The 22,281-nt window shown below is 44.2% G+C and overlaps 1 protein-coding gene across 1 annotated transcript in view; it reads left to right on the forward strand.

Moving 5' to 3' along the window:
- The window catches only part of LOC112068568 (sodium channel protein type 3 subunit alpha-like), a 149,843-nt gene that overhangs the window by 55,055 nt on the left and 72,507 nt on the right, over positions 1 to 22,281 (forward strand). Inside the window, 3 exon segments of the mRNA XM_070438204.1 lie at positions 272 to 510; positions 18,710 to 18,883; positions 19,817 to 20,173. Coding sequence (XP_070294305.1) covers positions 272 to 510; positions 18,710 to 18,883; positions 19,817 to 20,173 — 770 coding nt within the window.

Below are 22,281 nucleotides of genomic sequence, written 5' to 3' on the forward strand. Positions count from 1 at the left end.
TGCACGGGCCGTGCCTATGGACTAGATGGAGCGTGACTGTGCGGCAGAAGCCACAGTGCAATGTTACACCGACAGATAAAAACATTAGAAGAGTCATGATCACACATTAAGCCCTACCACCTCATCCTCAGTGACTTGCTATCAATCTTCATCAAACTCCCTCATTACACATGCATGCACCCAAGCTAGGCCCCACCCACATCTGGCAAAGGCATACTCTGATAACTTCCCTGAAGAAAATGTACTCTTTTGCCGCCCCCCCCCCCCCCAGAACTGGAGGAGTCGCGTCAGAAGTGCCACCCCTGCTGGTATGAGTTTGCCCACAAGTACCTGATCTGGGAAAGCAGTCCACGTTGGCTTCGGTTGAAGGTGCTGGTCAAGGTGATGGTGATGGATCCCTTCCTGGACCTAGCCATTACCATCTGCATCGTGCTCAACACCCTGTTCATGGCCATGGAGCACTACCCCATGACTGACGAATTCAACGGCATGTTGTCCATAGGCAACCTGGTAAGTGGAGAGGAGAGGGCACAAAGGAAACTCTTGGAGAAACATTTTTGTGTACATTTTTACCCACCATTTTTGTTGGAGTTTACTAGAGGTTTACCCTAGTCAGGTCAGTTACTCAGAGAAAAAACAAACTATTGGCTCCACTATTGTCCTAACCAACTGTGCAATTTTTTTTGTTTTTTCACATTATTTGTAACTCATTTTGTACATAAGGTTGTTGCTACCGTCTCTTATGACCAAAAAGAGCTTCTGGACATCAGAACAGCGATTACTCACTTTGAACTGGACAAAGATTTTTTCTTTAATGAGTCCGACGCGATGGATATACTGCTTTGTCAAGACAAGGCCCAAATCACCGTCATCAGTGTGAAGAAAAGCCAGAGAAAAAGGGGGAGGAGGGCGGGGTGAATTTGTCGACGAGTAGATACACCACCATTACCCTCTGTATTACTGGCCAACGTGCAATCATTGGAAAACAAATTGGACGATCTACGAATAAGACTATACTACCAACTCGACATTAAAAACGGTAATATGTTATGTTTCACCTAGACGGGGCTAAATGACAACACTGATAATACGGAGCTGGCTGGCTTCTCCATGTTTAGGCAGGACAGAGTAGCTACGTCTGGTAAGACAAGGGGCGGGGGTGTCTGTCTATTGTCAATAACTGCTGGTGCGCGATGTCTAATATTAAAGCAGTCTCGAGGTATTGCTCGCCTGAGGTAGAATACCTCATGATAAGCTGTAAACCACATTATTTACCAAGAGAGTTCTCATCTTTATTATTTGTAGCCGTCAATTTACCACCACAAACAGATGCTGGCACTAAGACCGCACTCGACGAGCTGTGTAAGGCCATAAGCAACCAAGAAAATGTTCATCAAAAAGCAGTGCTCCTAGTGGGGACTTTAATGCAGGCAAACTTTAATCTGTTTTACCTCATTTCTACCAGCATGTCACATGTGCAACCAGAGGAAAAACAACTCTAGACCACCTTTACTCCACACACAGAGACGCATACAAAGCTCTCCCTCGTCCTCCAATTGGGAAATCTGTCCATATTTCTATCCTACTGATTCCGGCTTACAAGCAAAAACTAAAGCAGGAAGTACCAGTGACTAACACTTAATACGGAAGTGGTCCGATGATGCGGATGCTACGCTACAGGGCTGTTTTGCTAGCACAGACTGGAATATGTTCCGGGATTCATCCAATGCCATTGAGGAGTATACCACCTCAGTGACCGGCTTCATCAATAAGTGATTTGACAACGTCGTCCCCACAGTGACTGTACGTACATCTCCCAACCAGAAACCATGGATTACAGACAACATCCGCACTGAGAGAAAGCCCAAAGCTGCAGCTTTCAAGGAGCAGGACACTAATCCCTACGCTTATAAGAAATCCCGCTATGCCCTCAGATTAACCATCAAACAGGCAAAGCGTCAATACAGAGCTAAGATTGAATCCTACTACATGCTCGTTGCATGTGGCAGGGCTTGAAACTATTAAGAACTACAAAGGGAAACCCAGCCGCGAGCTGCCCAGTGACACGAGCCTACCAGAAAAACAAAATGCCTTTTATGCTTGCTTCGAGGCAAGCAACACTGAAGCATGCATGAGAGCACAAGCTGTTCCAGACAACTGTGTGATCACGCTCTCCATAGCCGATGTGAGCAAGACCTTTAAACAGGTCAACATTCATATTCACAGACAGATTACAAGGACATGCACTCAAAGCATGCGTGGACCAACTGGCAAGTGTCTTCACTGACATTTTCAACCTCTCCCTGACCGAGTCTGTAATACCTACATGTTTCAAGCAGACCACCATAGTTCCCAAGAATGCCTTGGTAACCTGCCTAAATGACTACCACCCGTAGCACTCACATCTGTAGCCATGAAGTGCTTTGAAAGGCTGGTCATGGCTCACATCAACACCATCATACCGGAAACACTAGACTCACTATAATTTGCATACCGCCCCAACAGATCCACAGATTACGCAATCTCAATCGCACTCCACGCTGCCCTTCCCCACCTGGACAAAAGGAACACCTATGAGAGAATGCTGTTCATTGATGACAGCTCAGCATTCAACKCCATAGTACCCACAAAGCTCATCACAAAGATAAGGACCCTGGGACTAAACACTCCCTCTGCAACCGGATCCTGGATTTCCTGACGGACCGCCCCCAGGTGGTAAGGGTAGGKAACAACACATCTGTCAACAACACATCTGGGGTGCGTGCTTATTACCCTCCAGTACTCCCTATTCACCCACAACTGCTGGCCAAGCACAACTCCAACACCATTGTTAAGTTTGCTGACGAGTGGTAGGCCTGAACACCGACCACGATGAGACAGCCTATAGGGAGGAGGTCAGAACTATCATGGTCCAAACACACCAAGATAGCTGTGAAGAGGGCACGACAACACTTTTCCCCCTCAGGAGACTAAAAAGATTTGGCATGGGTCCCCAGATCCTCAAAAAGTTCTACAACTGCACCATCGAGAGCATGCTGACCGGGTGCATCACCGCCTGGTATGGCAACTGCTCGGCATCTGACTGTAAGGCGCTTCAGAGGGTAGTGTGTAGGGCCCAGTATATCACTGGGGCCGAGCTTCCTGACATCCAGGACCTATATACTAGTCGGTGTCAGAGGAAGGCCCAAAGATTTGTCAAAGACTCCAGTCACCCAAGTCATAGACTGTTCTCTCTGTTCTACCGCACGGCAAGCGGTAGCGGAGCGCCAAGTCTAGAACCAAAAGGCTCCTTAACAGAGACTACTGAACAATTAATCAAATGGCCGTCCGGACTATTTACATTGCTGCTACTCACTGTTTATTATCTATGCATAGTCACTTTACAAAAATGACCTCGACTAACCTGTACTCCCGCACACTGACTCAGTACCGGTACCCCCTGTACATAGCCTCGTTATTGTTATTTCTTGTGTTAATTTTAGATTTAAAAAAATATATATATTTATTTAGGAAATATTTTCTTAACTCTATTTCTTGAACTGCATTGTTAAGGGCTTGTCAGTAAGCATTTCACGGTAAGGTCTATAGCTGTTGTATTCAGCATTTCACGGTACGGTCTACACCTGTTGTATTCAGCGCATGTGACAAATAAAGTTTGATTTGACTTGATTGGATATTGTCACTGAGATCCAAACCTAAATGGATCCCAAGCCTCTACCCCTTATGCACTTGTGGAGACCTGAGAGGAATAGTTAGGTACAAGTAGTATGTTAGTAGCATCTGATTGGCTGACTGATTGGCTCACTGATTTTCACAGTATCAAACCTCCATAGGGCGTAGGGGCTAAGGTTCCATTGGGATAATAACCATAAAACGACCTGTTAATCACACATCAACAGACATCATTCACAACAATGAGTTTACAATCACATTATGAAGTCAATATGGTGTTTCCATTAATTACAATTCACTGGAACCAGTTATGTGTGTTTGTATGATATATGCTGGTTCTCTATAGTGCTGGGTATGGGCCCTGGTCTGAAGTCCAGCACTATCTAGGGAATAGGGTGCCATTTGGGACACACCCATGGTATTGTTGATGTTATGTAATTGGTTGTGTTGTACCAGGAGTGGTCCAACAAGGAAGTCATTTCAGGCCAACGGTGTCAAAATCAATAGAGTTTTTCTTCCACTTGGCTGGCCACTGTGTGCTACAGTGGACAATCTGGCTGGTGTGTGTGTGTGTATGTATGTATGTGCATGTGTGTCCACAGCAGATACAGTTGAAGTCGGAAGTTTACATATACCTTGGCCAAATACATTGAAACTCAGTTTTTCACAATTCCTGACATTTAATCCTAGTAAAAATTCCCTGTTTTAGGTCAGTTAGGATCAACACTTTATTTTAAGAATGTGAAATGTCAGAATAATAGTAGAGAGAATTATTTATTTCAGCTTTTATTTCTCTCATCACTTTCCCAGTGGGTCAGAAGTTTACATACACTAAATTAGCATTTGGTAGCATTGCCTTTAAATTGTTTAACTTGGGTCAAACATTTCGGGTAGCCTCCCATAAGCTTCCCACAATAAGTTGGGTGAATTTTGGCCCATTCCTCCTGACAGAGCTGGTGTAACTGAGTCAGGTTTGTAGGCCTCTTTGGCCTCCTTGCTCTTGTTCTGACCACAAATTTTATATGGGATTGAGGTCAGGGCTTTGTGATGGCCACTCCAATACCTTGTCCTGAAGCCATTTTGCCACAACTTTGGAAGTTGCTTGGGGTCATTGTCCATTTGGAAGACCCATTTGCGACCAAGCTTTAACTTCCTGACTGATGTCTTGAGATGTTGCTTCAATATATCCACATAATTTTCCCTCCTCATGATGTCCTCTATTTTGTGAAGTGCACCAGTCCCTCCTGCAGCAAAGCACCCCCACAACATGATGCTGCCACCCCCGTGCTTCACAGTTAGGATGGTGTTCTTTGGCTTGCAAGCCTCCCCTTTTTCCTCCAAACATAATGATGGTCATTATGGCCAAACAGTTCTATTTTATTTCATCAGACCAGAGGACATTTCCCAAGAAGTATGATCTTTGTCCCCATGTGCAGTTGCAACCGTTGTCTGGCTTTTTTATGGCAGTTTTGGAGCAGTGTCTTCTTCCTTGCTGAGCCGCCTTTCAGGTTATGTCGATATAGGACTCGTTTTACTGTGGATATAGATATCTTTGTACCTGTTTTCCTCCAGCATCTTCACAAGGTCCTTTGCTGTTGTTCTGGGATTGATTTGCACTTTTCACACCAAAGTACGTTCGTCTCTAGGAGACAGAACCTGTCTCCTTCCTGAGCGGTATGACGGCTGCGTGGTCCCATGGTGTTTATAACTTGCATACTATTGTTTGTACAGATGAACATGGTACCTTCAGGCGTTTGGAAATTGCTCCCAAGGATGAACCAGACTTGTGGAAGTCTACAATTTTGGAGGTCTACAAATCAGTCTTGGCTAATTTCTTTTTGATTTTCCCATATGTCAAGCAAAGAGGCACTGAGTTTGAAGGTAGCCTTGAAAGAATTCCACAAGTACACCTCCAATTGACTCAATTTATGTCAATTAGCCTATCAGAAGCTTCTAAAGCCATGACATCATTTTCTGCAATTTTCCAAGCTGTTTAAAGGCACAGTCAACTTAGTGTATGTACACTTCTGACCCACTGGAATTGTGATACAGTGAATTATAAGTGAAATAATCTGTCTGTAAACAATTGTTGGAAAATTGACTTGTGTCATGCACAAAGTAGATGTCCTAACCGACTTGCCAAAACTACAGTTTGTTAACAAACAATGTTTGAAAGAAGTGTTTGAAAAACGAGTTTTAATACTTCAACCTAAGTGTATGTAGACTTCCGATTTCAACTGTATATGTTATGACATCCCTCTCTGGTCTTTTCATTTTCAGCAAGTCATTATCGCCTTGGTGACAAAAGTCTGAACTGTTTGAGGTGGTGACTGTGTTGGATCATAGAGAGTCTGAACTGTCGTGAAGTGGTGACTTGTTGTTACATAGAGGGTCTGACTGTTGTGGAGTGGTGACTGTGTTGGAGACATAGAGAGTCTGAACTGTCGTGGGGTGGTGACTGTGTTGGATACATAGAGAGTCTGAACTGTCGTGGGGTGGTGACTGTGTTGGTTACAAGAGAGTCTGAACTGTCGTGGAGTGGTGACTGTGTTGGATACATAGAGAGTCTGAACTGTCTTGAAGTGGTGACTGTGTTGGATACATAGAGAGTCTGAACTGTCGTGGAGTGGTGACTGTGTTGGTTACATAGAGAGTCTGAACTGTCGTGGAGTGGTGACTGTGTTGGATACATAGAGAGTCTGAACTGTCGTGGGGTGGTGACTGTGTTGGATACATAGAGAGTCTGAACTGTCGTGGAGTGGTGACTGTGTTGGATACATAGAGAGTCTGAACTGTCTTGGAGTGGTGACTGTGTTGGATACATAGAGAGTCTGAACTGTCGTGAGTGGTGACTGTGTTGGTACATAGAGAGTCTGAACTGTCGTGGAGTGGTGACTGTGTTGGATACATAGAGAGTCTGAACTGTCGTGGAGTGGTGACTGTGTTGGATACATAGAGAGTCTGAACTGTCGTGAGTGGTGACTGTGTTGGATACATAGAGAGTCTGAACTGTCTGTGGAGTGGTGACTGTGTTGGATACATAGAGAGTCTGAACTGTCGTGGAGTGGTGACTGTGTTGGAACATAGAGAGTCTGAACTGTCGTGGAGTGGTGACTGTGTTGGATACATAGAGAGTCTGAACTGTCTGAGTGGTGACTGTGTTGGATACATAGAGAGTCTGAACTGTCGTGAGTGGTGACTGTGTTGGATACATAGAGAGTCTGAACTGTCGTGAAGTGGTGACTTGTTGGTACATAGAGAGTCTGAACTGTCGTGGGTGGTGACTGTGTTGGATACATAGAGGTCTGAACTGTTGTGGAGTGGTGACTGTGTTGGACATAGAGAGTCTGAACTGTCGTGAGTGGTGACTGTGTTGGATACATAGAGGTCTGAACTGTTGTGGAGTGGTGACTGTGTTGGAGACATAGAGAGTCTGAACTGTCGTGGGGTGGTGACTGTGTTGGATACATAGAGAGTCTGAACTGTGGGGTGGTGACTGTGTTGGTTACATAGAGAGTCTGAACTGTCGTGGAGTGGTGACTGTGTTGGATACATAGAGGTCTGAACTGTCTTGAAGTGGTGACTGTGTTGGATACATAGAGAGTCTGAACTGTCGTGAGTGGTGACTGTGTGGTTACATAGAGAGTCTGAACTGTCGTGGAGTGGTGACTGTGTTGGATACATAGAGAGTCTGAACTGTCGTGGGGTGGTGACTGTGTTGGAGACATAGAGAGCTGAACTGTCGTGGTGTGACTGTGTTGGTTACATAGAGAGTCTGAACTGTCGTGGAGTGGTGACTGTGTTGGATACATAGAGAGTCTGAACTGTCTTGAGTGGTGACTGTGTTGGTTACATAGAGAGTCTGAACTGTCGTGGGTGTGACTGTGTTGGATACATAGAGAGTCTGAACTGTCGTGGATGGTGACTGTGTTGGATACATAGAGAGTCTGACTGTCGTGGGGTGGTGACTGTGTTGGATACATAGAGAGTCTGAACTGTCGTGGAGTGGTGACTGTGTTGGTTACATAGAGAGTCTGAACTGTCGTGGGGTGGTGACTGTGTTGGAGACATAGAGATCTGAACTGTCGTGGAGTGGTGACTGTGTTGGAGACATAGAGAGTCTGAACTGTCGTGGGGTGGTGACTGTGTTGGAGACATAGAGAGTCTGAACTGTCATGGGTGGTGACGTGTTGGATACATAGAGAGTCTGAACTGTCGTGGAGTGGTGACTGTGCTGGATACATAGAGAGTCTGAACTGTCGTGGGTGGTGACTGTGTTGGATACATAGAGAGTCTGAACTGTTGTGGGGTGGTGACTGTGTTGGATACATAGAGAGTCTGAACTGTTGTGGGGTGGTGACTGTGTTGGATACATAGAGAGTCTGAACTGTCGTGGGTGGTGACTGTGTGGAGACATAGAGAGTCTGAACTGTCGTGGAGTGGTGACTGTATTGGATAACTGCCAGTTTGCTAGATGCAGCATCACACATTAAACACTTTTTTTGTCTCTGTACGTGGAGATTTGTTTGAGGAGGATTTTTCTCTCATCCCTATTATAGTGGAGAGATATTGGCTCTCTCTCTAAGTGTTATGTGCATGCTTGTGTCGTGTTTTTGGCTATCATTATTGTGATGACCATTGCTTTATCAAATCGATTAACTACAGTATGTTTAATTATTACGATGATTAAATTACTCATGTAACAATTAACTCATCAGCAATCTTGGGGCACCATGGAAAAAGTTTGTTTAAGGAGTTACCGTTTCCGAATTAACTCTAAAGATATAAATATCTCTGACATTTTGGTCATCAATTCATTTGATCTTCTATCATTCTCATTCTGAATGTCGCAATATGGATATCTGCACGAACCCTAGCATAAATGATGAATATGCAATACAAAAATTGGCTTAATTATTTATTTACTAACTAAATAATCACACAGAATTACATAAACACACAAACAGAATAGCTTACACATTGAGTACTACATAATGCAATTAAAAGTCCCGAGTGGACTAAACCCGATATGATGGCTTGTTACACAAAACGAAAAAGGGAGGGGCATGTAAGAAAGAGCAGGAGAAAAGACAAAGGACTTCACTATCGTACAAACAGCTGATAACTGTGCTCATTGAAATGCTAATACTTTGCCGCTCATTCGAAAAATTATTTGCAATGCACAGTGCTTTGCAAAAGTATTCATCCTCCTTGGCATTTTTCCTATTTTATTGCATTACAACCTGTAATTTAAATGGATTTTTATTTGGATTTCATGTAATAGACATACACAAAATAGTCCAGATTGGTGAAGTGAAATAAAAATAATCACTTGTTTCAAAGAAATTCTAAAAAATTTAAAATGAAAAAGTGGTGGGTGCAAATGTATTCACCCCCTTTACTATGAAGCCCCTAAATAAGATCTGGGGCAACCAATCACCTTCAGAAGTCACATAATTAGTTACATAAAGTCCACCTGTGTGCAATCTAAGTGTCACATGATCTCAGTATATATATACCTGTTCTGAAAGGCCCCAGCGTCTGCAACACCATTAAACAAGAGGCACCACCAAGCCAGTGGCACCATGAAGACCAAGGAGCTCTCCAAACAGGTCAGGGACAAAGTTGTGGAGAAGTACAGATCAGGGTTGGGTTCTAAAAAAATATCAGAAACTTTGAACATCCCATGGAGCAACATTAAATCCATTATTAAAAGATTGAAAGAATATGGCACCACAACAAACCTGCCAAGTGGGCCACCCACCAAAACTCAAGGACCAGGCAAAGAGGGCATTAATCAGAGAGGCAACAAAGAGGCCAAAGATAACCCGGAAGGAGATGCAAAGCTCCACTGCGGAGATTTGAATATCTGTCCATAGGACCACTTTAAGCCGTACACTCCACAGAGCTGGACTTTATTGAAGAGTGGGCAGAGAAAGCCATTGCTTAAAGAAAAAAATAAGCAAACAAGTTTGGTGTTCACCAAAAGGCATTTGGGAGACTCCCCAAACATATGGAAGAAGGTACTCTGGTCAGATGAGACTAAAATTGAGCTTTTTGGCCATCAAGGTAAACACTATGTCTGGCGCAAACCCAAAACCTCTCATCACCCCGAGAATATACCATCCCCACATGTGAAGCATGATGGTGGCATTATCATGCTGTGGAGATGTTTTTCATCGGTAGGGACTGGGAAACTGGTCAGAATTGAAGAAATTATGTATGCCGCTAAATACAGGGAAATCCTTGAGGGAAACCTGTTTCAGTCTTCCAGAGATTTGAGACTGGGATGGAGGTTCACCTTCCAGCAGGACAATGACCCTAAGCATACTGCTAAAGCAACTCTCGAGTGGTTTAAGGGGAAACATTTAAATGTCTTGGAATGGCCTAGTCAAAGCCCAGACATCAATCCAATTAAGAATATGTGGTATGACTTAAAGATTGCTGTACACCAGCGGAACCCATCCAACTTGAAGGAGCTGGAGCAGTTTTGCCTTGAAGAATGTGCAAAAATCTCAGTGGCTAGATGTGCCAAGCTTATAGAGACATACCCCAAGAGACTTGCAGCTGTAATTGCTGAGAAAGGTGGCTCTACAAAGTATTGATTTTGGGGGGGGGGTGAATAGTTATGCAATCTCAAGTTTTCTGTTTTTTTGTCTTATTTCTTGTTTGTTTCACAAGAGAATTTTTTTTGCATCTTCAAAGTGTTGTTGTGTAAATCACATGATAAAAACCCTCAAAAAATCTATTTTAATTCCAGGTTGTAAGGCAACAAAATAGGAACAATGCCAAGGGGGTGAATACTTTCGCAAGCCACTGTATATATTTTCGATTGCATGCCTTTGTTGTCTCTATTGGAATCGCCGGTCCGTCTGGGGAGTAATTCGACAGAAAGTCTCTGGTTGTGTCTGTTAGAACGGTGACGTACCAATGGTGGTTGGATAGGGGAATGTTCTTTTAGAATGGATCTTTTCAAAGTACCAGCCGGTGGTTCTCGGGCTCAGTTCGTTAAAATAGATACTTAAGAGGTATCTATACTGGTGAGAGGAAATTGTTCTTCTTTATCTTCTTCGGGCGAGTTTCCTAGACTATTTTGCATATACAGCTGCAAACTGTGAAAGTGTAGTTTTCTTAACCATTTCAACGTGTACAGCTGGCGCTGCACGTAGCTGGTCTGGTGGAGTCTAACCATTCGTGACGTCTGGTTCAACACCGTCCGCCTGCTTGGTCTAATGTACATTTTGTCAGAAGTGGGTTTTATGCACTCTGGGAAAGGGGTGTTCCATGACGCCGACATAATGTCTGTGCTCGCGTGGATGTGGTCACTGACTTGGTTAAGACTTCACATGATAAACAATTCTCTCATTTAGAAGGCTAACATCACATTATATCTTCTCACAAATTCATATTTAATCATATCAGTTTGCCAACATTTGGATGTGAATCTGATCACTGGGAAAAATACACATTTAGACATACAGTTATGTTATTACACTGTCCTTCATGGGATCCCAAAACACAACTGATCTGACATAATTGTTCTATAAGTGCCCACGGACCACTCCAACCACTTGGACTACAGAAATATTGTTTCATTACTCAACCTTTTGATGTTACCGTTATGGCGGGAGGAATCTCCTTGTAACAAAGAGGTTTCTCTCCCCTCAATCCTGCCAAACCCAAATGTGTATGTGTGTGTGTTTGTGTGTGCATACGTGTGTGTGTGTGTTCGTGCGTGGTTGTGCATGCGTGTGAATTTGCGCGTGGAAATGTTTCCATCTGCACACGTATGTGTGTGTGTTTGTATGCGTTATGTGTGGACTGTTCACCCGAGGCCAGTTGGGCGTGCGTAGTCCCGTGGATTGTGTTGACCGTGGGAGCGAAACCTTGTTGATGTGCTTCCCAGAGAGTGCTTGTCACATGACATCTCCTCTCTGCCCCCCTCCCCGTTGAGCCCACGCCCACCGCCCTTCTGCTCGCATGAGCCTCACTCTGCTCTCTGTGTGTGTGTGTGTCTCTGTATACACACGTGTGTGTGTGTGTGTGTCTGTATACATGTGTGTGTGTGTGTTTATGTATGCATGCGTGTATATCTTCATATATGCTGAGCCAGGACTCTCTGTTATTACTACCACAGCCACAGACAGCACAGCACAGGCCCTAGTTTACACAGCAATACCCATCCAGCTGTCCTCCTGTGCCCTTCAGCTACCCCTCAGTCACACAGACACAGCTGGGCAGACGTATGGACAACACCTCCGGGCTGTTAGATAAACACATGAGTGTGTTGGTCGCTGGCATGATGTTCTTTTCAGAACCGTACATCTGTATCTCTGTGAGAAGACAGTGAGTTGTTTGGGGTGGGAGAGTGACAGACAGGTTGTCTGAGGCAGCGGTTAGATAAGTAATCTCTTACAGAAAAAACACATCATTTCACGTGGAAAATCACATGATTAAAAACATGTGATCATGTGACATTCATGTGTTTTTTCAGTAAGGATTCAGCAGATAGGCTTTTTCAGATAGGCAACACACAGATGTGTGTCCTTTCAGTCTTTTAGTAGGTTAATCTGATTGAATATATCATTCTAATATTCCCATTTAGCCTGGAAACCAAGCACATTTTGTTCAACGTTGTGGGATATTCAACACACTCACAACACAGAAACATATTTTTGTATTAGGTTTTCCGCACAAAACAGAATGGTTGCATCTGAAATGGCATCCTCTTATTCCAGCTCGTATCCAGAGTGACTTACAGGTGCATTTGGGGTCAAGTGCCTTGCTCAAGGGCAAATCAACAGATTTTTCACCTAATCGGCTTGGGGATTTGAACCAGCAACCTTTCGGTTACTGGCCCAACTCTCTTAGCCACTAAGCTACCTGCCGCCTCAGAGCACCCTATTCCCTATATAGTGTACGTTTTTTTTGCCAGAGCTTGGTCTACAGTAGAGCACTTCTGCTCTAGGGAATAGGGTGCCATTTCAGTGCTTCACTTGACCTATTCAGTATAAAGTTGCTTGTCTCAGCTCTTACCCTGAAGAGGGTTGTCTTCACACACAACCTGCACACTTTCCTAAAGATCCAATCCACATTGGAGAAAACAGTGCCTTGCTGTTTTTGTTACTGTTATTGTTATTGTGTTGTTGATGTTATGGAGGTAGAAACAGAGGACAGTAATATGTGCAAAAAAAAAGGTGCAGTAAATGTACATCAAGGTACTGCAATATATATTTTTTTAGATGCATGCCAGCAAAGCCACTACACAACACAACACTAAACAATACATTAACTGCACTATAATGGTGCCCACAAACAGCAGTCCCACCACCTTACCACTGCTACACCTGGCTATCAGTGGAGCCTTGTCTGGCAGCAAAACAGTTCATTCAGCTTTATTTACTGCCTTTTATAAAAACATAGCTGATATGTCTGACTTGCTTAAACAAATGTGGTTTCTACTGACAATTGAGATGTACAAACTATGGCATAAGGGGACGACAACTGGATAAGAGGCAATCTGTAATTTTGATTAAGACAATGAGCTAGGACGGACGTAGTCAATATAACTATTTGTTCAGCACATTTGAAATGTACAGCGACAGAATTCAGAACATGGGCCGTTCTTACAGTATTCTCCCTGTACACCAAGTCAGAACCATAGGATAAATAAAGGGGGCATATAAGCAGACAATGAATGCTCTTACTGTATTTGATGATGCCCTTTCTCTAAAACAGGCCATAGGCCACATGTGCACCACCAAGTTAGAACAGTAAGTGAAATGAAGAGGGGGAAAGGGACCAAATTATTAAGGTGAGGCACATGGGCTACTAACAGCTTACTACACAACATACACTTAGTATTAGTCTTAGCTACAGTATAAATATCATCTCATTTATGCAGCAGCCTACAAGACATTTTTGGACTCACCTTGTTGTGCTGTGCTCACTTGAACAGGAAGGTGGTGTGACGGTCCTTTGTGGGCAAATTGTGCCATTAAACTTTGTCATCAAAGTCTGTCATTCTCTGGATTTATGGTGCTTTCAAGGCAACTGGGGCCCGAGTTCCAGACTTGTAATTCTGAGTTGGATGACCGATCAAGACGTATTTTCCCAGTCAGAGTACTTTTTTTTCTGAGTTCCCAGTTGTCTTGAACTCACTGAAGTCAGATTTCCCAGTTCCGAGTTTCCAGTTGTTTTGAGCGCGGCAGAAGTCATACTAGATTGACAGCAGGGCCAATGTTGAATGTTTATCCCTTTAAGCATGGAAAAGAGACCCTTAAACCCAGACTTGGACCACACACCCACTCCACTGAATAGCAGGCTAACGTTAGTGGTTGCTTTGCAATGGTTGCAGTTAGCCACTGATTCCTTCAAAACCACTGATTGTTGAATTTGCAATTTCCAACTTGTTGTGTAATGTTTATGTCCAATGGCCGATGAGCACCGATACGTTTTGTCTATAATTTCTATTTATTGACATAATTTTATCTGTGGCCAATGACTTTGAGCCTTCTTGGATGGGCACTTCTAATGTAACTCTATGGCAGCACCTAAGGGGCTTGTATTTTTTAGCTCTACCCTTAGATTTGGCAGTGACGTAGTGTCCCCTAGAGTGACAAAACACTGAGCCAATCACGACGCAACTAGAGAATATTACCAACCCCTCTGCACCATCTGCCATGAATGACGGATCACCACTGGCAATGATGTCCAAAAAAACTGTGTTCGTTGATTTGCAGTCATTTCTTTGTTTTTGTAATGTCCCAAACGGACGTGGCAGTTCCACCAATTAACGATTCCAGCTTTACTCTTATCACAGGAGATATGACTTGTGTGGTCACGATGCCGTGACATGCTCAGACCAACACGTCTGTATTATTCAATTACCATGTCTGCCTGGGCATCCTAAACACTTACTCATTACTGCTGCTTTGGCCTGACAGAAATAATTACCCTTCATGCCTTTGGGTTGTGTCCCAAATGACACTCTACTCCCAATATAGTGCACTACTTTTGACCAGTCCTATTGTCCCTGGTCAAAAGTAGTGCACTATGGAGGGAATAGGGTGCCATTTGTGACACAACCTTCACTATAAAACATTGTAGTTGTTTAAACTAATTATTATTAAGTAACTGGTTCCACTGCTTTAAAAAAAAAAAATTACTAAACTTTTCGATTAAAGCTTTTCCCAAACTTGCAAAATTCAGTCAGCTTAAAATTATGATTTTGTTCCACTTGTCTCATATGTTAATTCAACTATAAATTATTATTTGGGCATTTTCACTAAATAAGGCTGTGGAACTAGTGACATACAATAGTTTCAACTAACATATTTGACACACAAGATTCCGCTGGCATGTTCAACATGTCCTCACCTGGGATTTGAACTCACAATCTCTTGCTTCACAGCATACTGATCTTCCTGCAACGCCACCATGTCTGTGTCAATGACTGATTTCACCTGTATTGCTAGACTTTGCACTTCAAAGTAAATATCAGGCTCTGTTAAAAGTACACTCAAGTAAAATTATTGTATTTGTTACACTCCTAGAAAAAAAGGTTTCCTAAAGGGCTATTCGGCTGTCCCCATAGGCTGTCCCCAACCCGTTTGGCTTACAGGTAGAACCCTTTTTGGTTCCAAGTAGAACCCTTTTGGGTTCCATGTAGAACTCTCAGGGGAAAGGGTTCTACCTGGAACCAAAAGTGTTCTACCTGGAACCAAAAAGTGTTCTTCAACGGGTTCTCCTATGGGGACAGCCGAAGAACCCTTTCAGGTTCTAGATAGCATCTTTTTTTGTCATGTCGTGATTAAGGAGTAACATTTAAACAGGTTAATATGCCCCACCAACATTAGACAACTATACAAAACCCCAACATGTCTGAAATAAGTTAATCAAATAAATAATGAGAGAATAGTGAGATTAACTGATAATTGACACAGACATGGTGGCATACAGTAGCAGGAAGATCAGAATGCCATGAACAAAAAGGTTGTGACTTCAAATCCCAGATGAGGACATGTTGAATAATAATTACTGTATAAATTAATATGTATAATGTAGTCATATGTATCAAATATCTGAGTTGAAAACATTGTTGTGCAGACTTGTTTTGATAAAATGCCCAAATAATATTTGAATGAACATATGAGGTTAGTTGAACAAACAGTGTTAGTGCCGTGGCCTACTCTGTATACCCGTCGCAAGACCCACTGGTTAATGATTATTTATAAAACCCTCTTAGGCCTCACTCCCCCCTATCTGAGATATCTACTGCAGCCCTCATCCTCCACATACAACACCCGTTCTGCCAGTCACATTCTGTTCAAGGTCCCCAAAGCACACACATCCCTGGGTCGCTCGTCTTTTCAGTTTGCTGCAGCTAGCGACTGGAACGAGCTGCAACAAACACTCAAACTGGACAGTTTTATCTCAATCTCTTAATTCAAAGACTCAGTCATGGACACTCCTACTGACAGTTGTGGCTGCTTTGCGTAATGTATTGTCTCTACCTTCTTGCCCTTTGTGCTGTTGTCTGTGCCCAATAATGTTTGTACCATGTTTTGTGCTGCTACCATGTTGTGCTGTTGCCATATTGTGTTGCTACCATGTTGTTGTCATGTTGTGTTGCTACCATGCTGTGTAGTCATGTGTTGCTGCCATGCTATGTTGTTGTCTTAGGTCTCTCTTTATGCAGTGTTGTGATGTCTCTCTTTATATAGTGTTGTGTTGTCTCTCCTGTCGTGATGTGTGTTTTGTCCTATATCTTTATTTATTTTATTTGTATTTTAAATCTCAGCCCCCATCCCCGCAGGAGGCCTTTTGCCTTTTGGTAGACTGTTATTGCAAATAAGTTAACTGACTTGCCTTGTTAAATAAAGGTTAAATAAAAAAAAAAGTAAATACTCATTATCTGTGTTCGAATTACAGAGATGCTAATTTGAAGTACAGACTTGATGAAAATGTGTTTTAATAACATTGCAACAAAGTCAATTAATTTTTCAATACATTTCTGGTGTGCGCATTTCCAGTAGTGGAAAGTCATTCACCCAAGCAAACCGTTATTATTAACTGACATTAATTTGAGCATCACACTAGGCGACATCAACTTCATCCTAAAGACATTAAGTTATTGTCTCCTGCACCATATCTGCCCCAAACCAATACAGTACAACACAATGCAGTACACAAACTGATAACGCTTTATTTGGATAGTCCCAAGTAGATGGTTTGTAGATGGTTTGTACATGGTCAGTAGATGTTCAGTAAGTGTCAACAAAATTTCAATGAACTATCAACTAAACTTAATCCTAACCCTTACCCTAACCATAATCCAAACCTAAACCTAACCCTAATCCTAACCGTAACTTTAGCAAGCAGTTGTTTATCAACATATACAGTCATTTGTTGATTATATGGCCATCTGTAGATCATCTATATGGGACTATCAGAATAAAGTGTGATCCACAAACTCAATCAATTCATATAGTAGGCTACATGTCCATGTCATGTCCTTTTGTGGGGCGATGCCATGTCGTGTTAGACGTCTTCCTGGCTCAATGTTGGCAATGATCTCTGTGAGATGCAGCCGCAGCCTCATCGCTCGCAGGATACTCCTCCGCCCAATCATAATAAACGCCCTGTCTCATCCTCGGGTCCTGACAGCGTAATAACAGTATGATTGTGAAGTACCTCGTCATTGATAACGAGCTGTGTGCCGAGCCTAATGAGCCCCATGTAAATGAGAATGGATACACACACACACACACACACACACACAAAAGCAGGTAGGCAGGCGCGTGCACACACACACACACACACACATTGGGCCTCTCCAGGCGACTGAAAGTGGGGGCTTCAGTGCCAGTCAATATCCCAGCTGTAATCACACCAAACTGCTCACTAAGCCACTCACTGTGTGTGTGTGAGTTTGTGTTTGTGTGTGGACATGACCTACTAGTCTAAACAGACTCCAGATCAGATCCTTTCAAGGCTACCCAGACGCGCCCTATGACGATTTCACCTTGTCCACCCGCTACCCCCTCCACCCTCGCCTTCCGCCCGTGTGTCACGTACTCGGTGTCACATCGAGGAGCACGTCTGCAAGGAACAACTAGCAGAGAGCTGCAAGACGAAAACACACAGAGATCACAGAAGCAAAGCACAAATACATGTACACACACACACACACCTATACTGCAGACCTGTCAGCTGCTTTAGCTTTTACAACACAAACACAGAGCAAGAGGCAATACCTATCTCCATAGCAGTCCAGCCAAAGGAAGAAAAAAATGATGGTGGCTAACATGAAAGAGATGAGGATGCTCCTAAAACAGCATCTGAAAACTGATATCATAAGCAGATTTCCCCTTAAGGAGATTAGGTGGACACAGGAGCCAGCTCACTGTGTGCAGTAAAGGCTGGGAGTCTTAATTCAATAGACAGGAAAGCTCCCAGTCTGAGGTCTCAGTTTTATTATTGCCGTTGTATTAACTGTGGAGTTTGATGTCGCAGTTCCAGACGCTCCAAGGAAGAAAACAGCAAGACAGGGATTTAATCACAGGTGCATTGTACTGGTAATTTCCCTGACGTTCGCTGAGATCACATTCACACTAAACGCTGCGGATGTCGGCTCAAGCGTAAATMACCTTTTGACGAGTGCCGTGCGCTTGTCAACGATGCAGGTAGAGCTGCTGTGCTTGTATGGGTAGGCATTGGCAAAAAAAATCAAAAAATCTAGGATGGTTTTGGGCAAAACTTTAGATCTTATTTAAAAATATTTCTCATCAGCTCCCATTAGTCCTTCAAGTACAGCCCTGACTTCCAGATGGTTCCAGATGGTTCCAGATGGATAAGATCAGTAGATTGGGAGACAACCAGGCAAAGCGACAGCCACCAGTGTTCTACTGCAGTGCTTCATGTGCAAGGGAGGCCTGATTCTGACTCTAACCTGCTCTGATTCTGACTCTGTTTCCTACCCACCGGGCTAAGCTCTCCCTCTCTGTTTGTGTCTGTGTGTGTCTGTGTTTCCTAGGTATTCTCCGGGATCTTCACCGCTGAGATGGTCTTAAAGATCATCGCTCTAGATCCATACTACTATTTCCAACAAGGTTGGAACATCTTTGACAGCATCATCGTGTGCCTCAGCCTCATGGAGCTGGGCCTGTCTGACGTGGAGGGACTGTCCGTTCTCCGGTCCTTCAGACTGGTATTTAACCATTTAACATGTCGCCCCTCTGGCCTATCTGTGTCTCTGTGTGCTGTCTGTCTCTCTGTGTGTTTGTAGATGATGGTTGTCTGGAATGGATGTGTTAAAGCCTGCACTGTTTGACAGTGTGACTGGTTAGGTCTCTCACCCAATGGTACCTTACATGTATGCGAACTGTAAGTCCCCCTAACTGTGAGACCATTGGCAAGTCCTTCTCAACAGTTACTAAACCAGCCTGAGCTATGTAACCCATTTTTACTACCATATCCCATTGACAGAATGATTTGAATTGTAGTCAGTAGCCACTTCTTTATTTATAAATGTGAAATGTGGGCCCCCCGAATGGTGCAGCGGTCTAAGGCACTGCATCGCAGTGTTGTGGTGTTACTACAGCCTGGGGTTTGGTCATTACTGGCAGTGACCGGGAGTCCCATAGGGCAGCGCAAAATTGGCCCAGCGTTGTCCGGGTTAGGGGAGGGTTTGGCCGGGGGGGCTTTACTTGGCTCATCGTGCTCTAGTGACTCCTTGTGGCGGGCCGGGTGCAGGCTGACTTCGGTCATCAGTTGAATTGTGTTTCCTCCGACACATTGGTGCAGTTGTCGTCCGGGTTATGCAAGCATGTGTTAAGAAGCGCGGTTTGGCTGGTCATGTTTCGCAGCACTTGACCTTTGCCTCTCCAGAGCCCGTTCCGGAGTTGCAGCGATGAGACAAGATTGTAATCACGAAAAAGGGGGAGGGTAAAAATTGCACAAAAAAAGTGAAATGTGACTAATGAACATTTTAATAAAAGTTTAAACTCGAACATGAGAATAGGATAAAGAAAATATAATTTGTCTTTAAATCTCTTGATTCAACTTCTAGTTAACATTCATTTCTAAATTCATTTCTCAGACAACTAACAAACAGCTGGTCTCACTATATCCCCTCCCACAGCTGAGGGTGTTCAAGTTGGCCAAGTCGTGGCCCACCCTCAACACACTCATCAAGATCATCGGCAACTCGGTGGGCGCCCTGGGAAACCTGACCCTGGTCCTAGCCATCATAGTCTTCATCTTTGCCGTGGTGGGCATGCAGCTGTTCGGCAAGAACTACCAGGACTGCGTGTGTAAGATCTCCAAGGACTGTACGCTGCCGCGCTGGCACATGAAGGACTTCTTCCACTCGTTCCTCATCGTGTTCCGGGTGCTATGCGGCGAGTGGATCGAGACGATGTGGGATTGTATGGAGGTGGCCGGGCAACCTCTCTGCATCCTGGTCTTCATGCTCGTCATGGTGATCGGGAACCTAGTGGTGAGTCAAACTAAGTCACTCAGTCTTTTTAGTTAGGGTGGGTTATAAGGTCTGTCTAAGTCAAACCAAGTCACTCAGTCTCTTTGGTTAGGGTGGGTTATAAATAGTATGTAATTTAGTAGCATGTTCGAGTTTAAAGGAATTCATTGGACACAAATAGTTTTTACTCTGATTTAGTTTTGCTGTGTTGTTCATGAAACGTCTAGAGTATGTGTCATTTCAGGGCTTATACCCAAGTTTGACAAGTTATTTAACTTGGGCTTATACCCAGGTTATACCCAAGTTTGACTTATACCCTCAGTGTCCTCAAAAAACATGGGGTGTTTGTTTGTGTGCTTGTGTGAGTGAGGGGGTGAGTGCCTCGTCTAGTTTTCTGCCCATCCGCTTTATCCCCCTCCTACCAATGTCTCTCTTTCTGCCATGGTTGGAGCTTTTGGCAGGGTGGGAGGGGTGTACGGGGGGTTGTGAAAAAGGAGGGAGGATGGGGGTGAGCTAATCTCCATGAACTGTTTTGGTAGCGGTATGACAACACGACCCTGATGGTGGCCCTCGTGGAACGCCCCACCGCCCACTACTGTGTCCAGAGCTGCAGGGGTTGGTGGAAGGGAGTGTTGCAATCAAACGATCCCCCTCCCTCCCCCTTCCCCACAAAGCTCACATGTTCCCGATACGGGGCCTGATTCAGTTTCACAAAGACGCATGCCTGGCAGTGACTAGCCTTGTTAGCCTTGGCAAAAGGAACACAAAGGGATGAAATGTTGAGATGTCACAGGGTTCTGTTTTGTGACTGCTTTGTTTCCGTTAGAAAAGGACTGAGTTTTACAGTCCTGCTCCACATGTATAGTAATTAAAAGACACCCCTTTAAAGGTCAGGGGGTTCAGCTGGGGAAAATAACAGTGATAAAGGAAGTAACAGGGTCCTGGGCCTCAGTTGGTCTAGATACCATTTGTCACAGAAGCCTATGCAGTGTTACTGACTGAAGCGCTGACTTCAGCAGTTTTGTTAGATCATAGGGTTATCTGCACACTTACAAGGCTGTCTTCCTTGACTGTATTTCTGCTGTCTGTATCTCTCTCTCTCTGTCACTCGCAAACACACACACACTTTGTCCTGGCAGACCTAATGCCATGTCCTTAAGGCTGTCATCGGTGAGGGGTTTTCCACACTAACTGACACGTAGACAGGTGCTGAAGTTTACGCTGGCATCGTTGGGCAGCCCAATGCCATACTGAGGGTTAATGTATAAGTCTCCTACTGTATGTGTTAGGGTTGTTTAAATACAGAATGTCTCATGATTACCATGCAGGAAGTGAACCCACATCCTTGCCACTGCCCTACCCCAACTCATTGAGCTACTTAATTAGGGACTAAATGAGTCAAGGCTCTCTACTGTATGGAGTGGTACTCAGTCTTCCCAGTACCGCTCTCTATTTACAGTGTCCTCTCTGTCCTCAGTGGTCGCCTCTTTCACTACATGCTCCACTACTGTTCCCATCCGCGGGGCAGCCGAGCAACGAAGCCACAATTACCCAGCCAAATGTATCTGCTAATATTATCTTTCTCTGCGGGGTCGCCCCCAGTCCCTTAGTCAAGTCAGCGCCTGTCATTTGCTTACGCACTTGTGTTAGAGGCCCCCTCCTCTCCTCCTCGCTTCTGCCCCCCTCCTCCGCCACCCTCATCCTCTTCTCGGCCTCTTCCATCTCTCCTCCCCCCTTCCCTCCTCATTCCCCACCTCCTCTTCTCTTTCTCCCTCCTCATTCCCCACCTCCTCTTCTCTCTCTCTTTCCTTCTCCCTCCCCTCTTCTCTATTTCCCTCCTCCCTCCTCCTCCACCTCCTCTTATTTCTCTCCTTCCTCCTGCCTCCTTCTCTACCTCCTTTTCTCTCTCTCCCTCCTCCCTCCCCCTGTCATATTTATTTCAGCTGAGCAGTCAAAGGAGGTCGGTGAGACTTAGTACTGCCTGGCCTCCGAGACCTTGTGTTGTGTAACATAACATGGCTGCCAGTGTCTTGTCGGGAGGCTAACAAAATGTTTGATGTGGGACGGCGTGTTAACAGATCCAGATCAACAAACGTCAACGTCAAAAGACGCGAGTCATACTGAGGTTC

Source organism: Salvelinus sp. IW2-2015, unplaced genomic scaffold, assembly GCF_002910315.2.
Source record: "Salvelinus sp. IW2-2015 unplaced genomic scaffold, ASM291031v2 Un_scaffold564, whole genome shotgun sequence".
NCBI classification, from domain to species: domain Eukaryota; kingdom Metazoa; phylum Chordata; class Actinopteri; order Salmoniformes; family Salmonidae; genus Salvelinus; species Salvelinus sp. IW2-2015.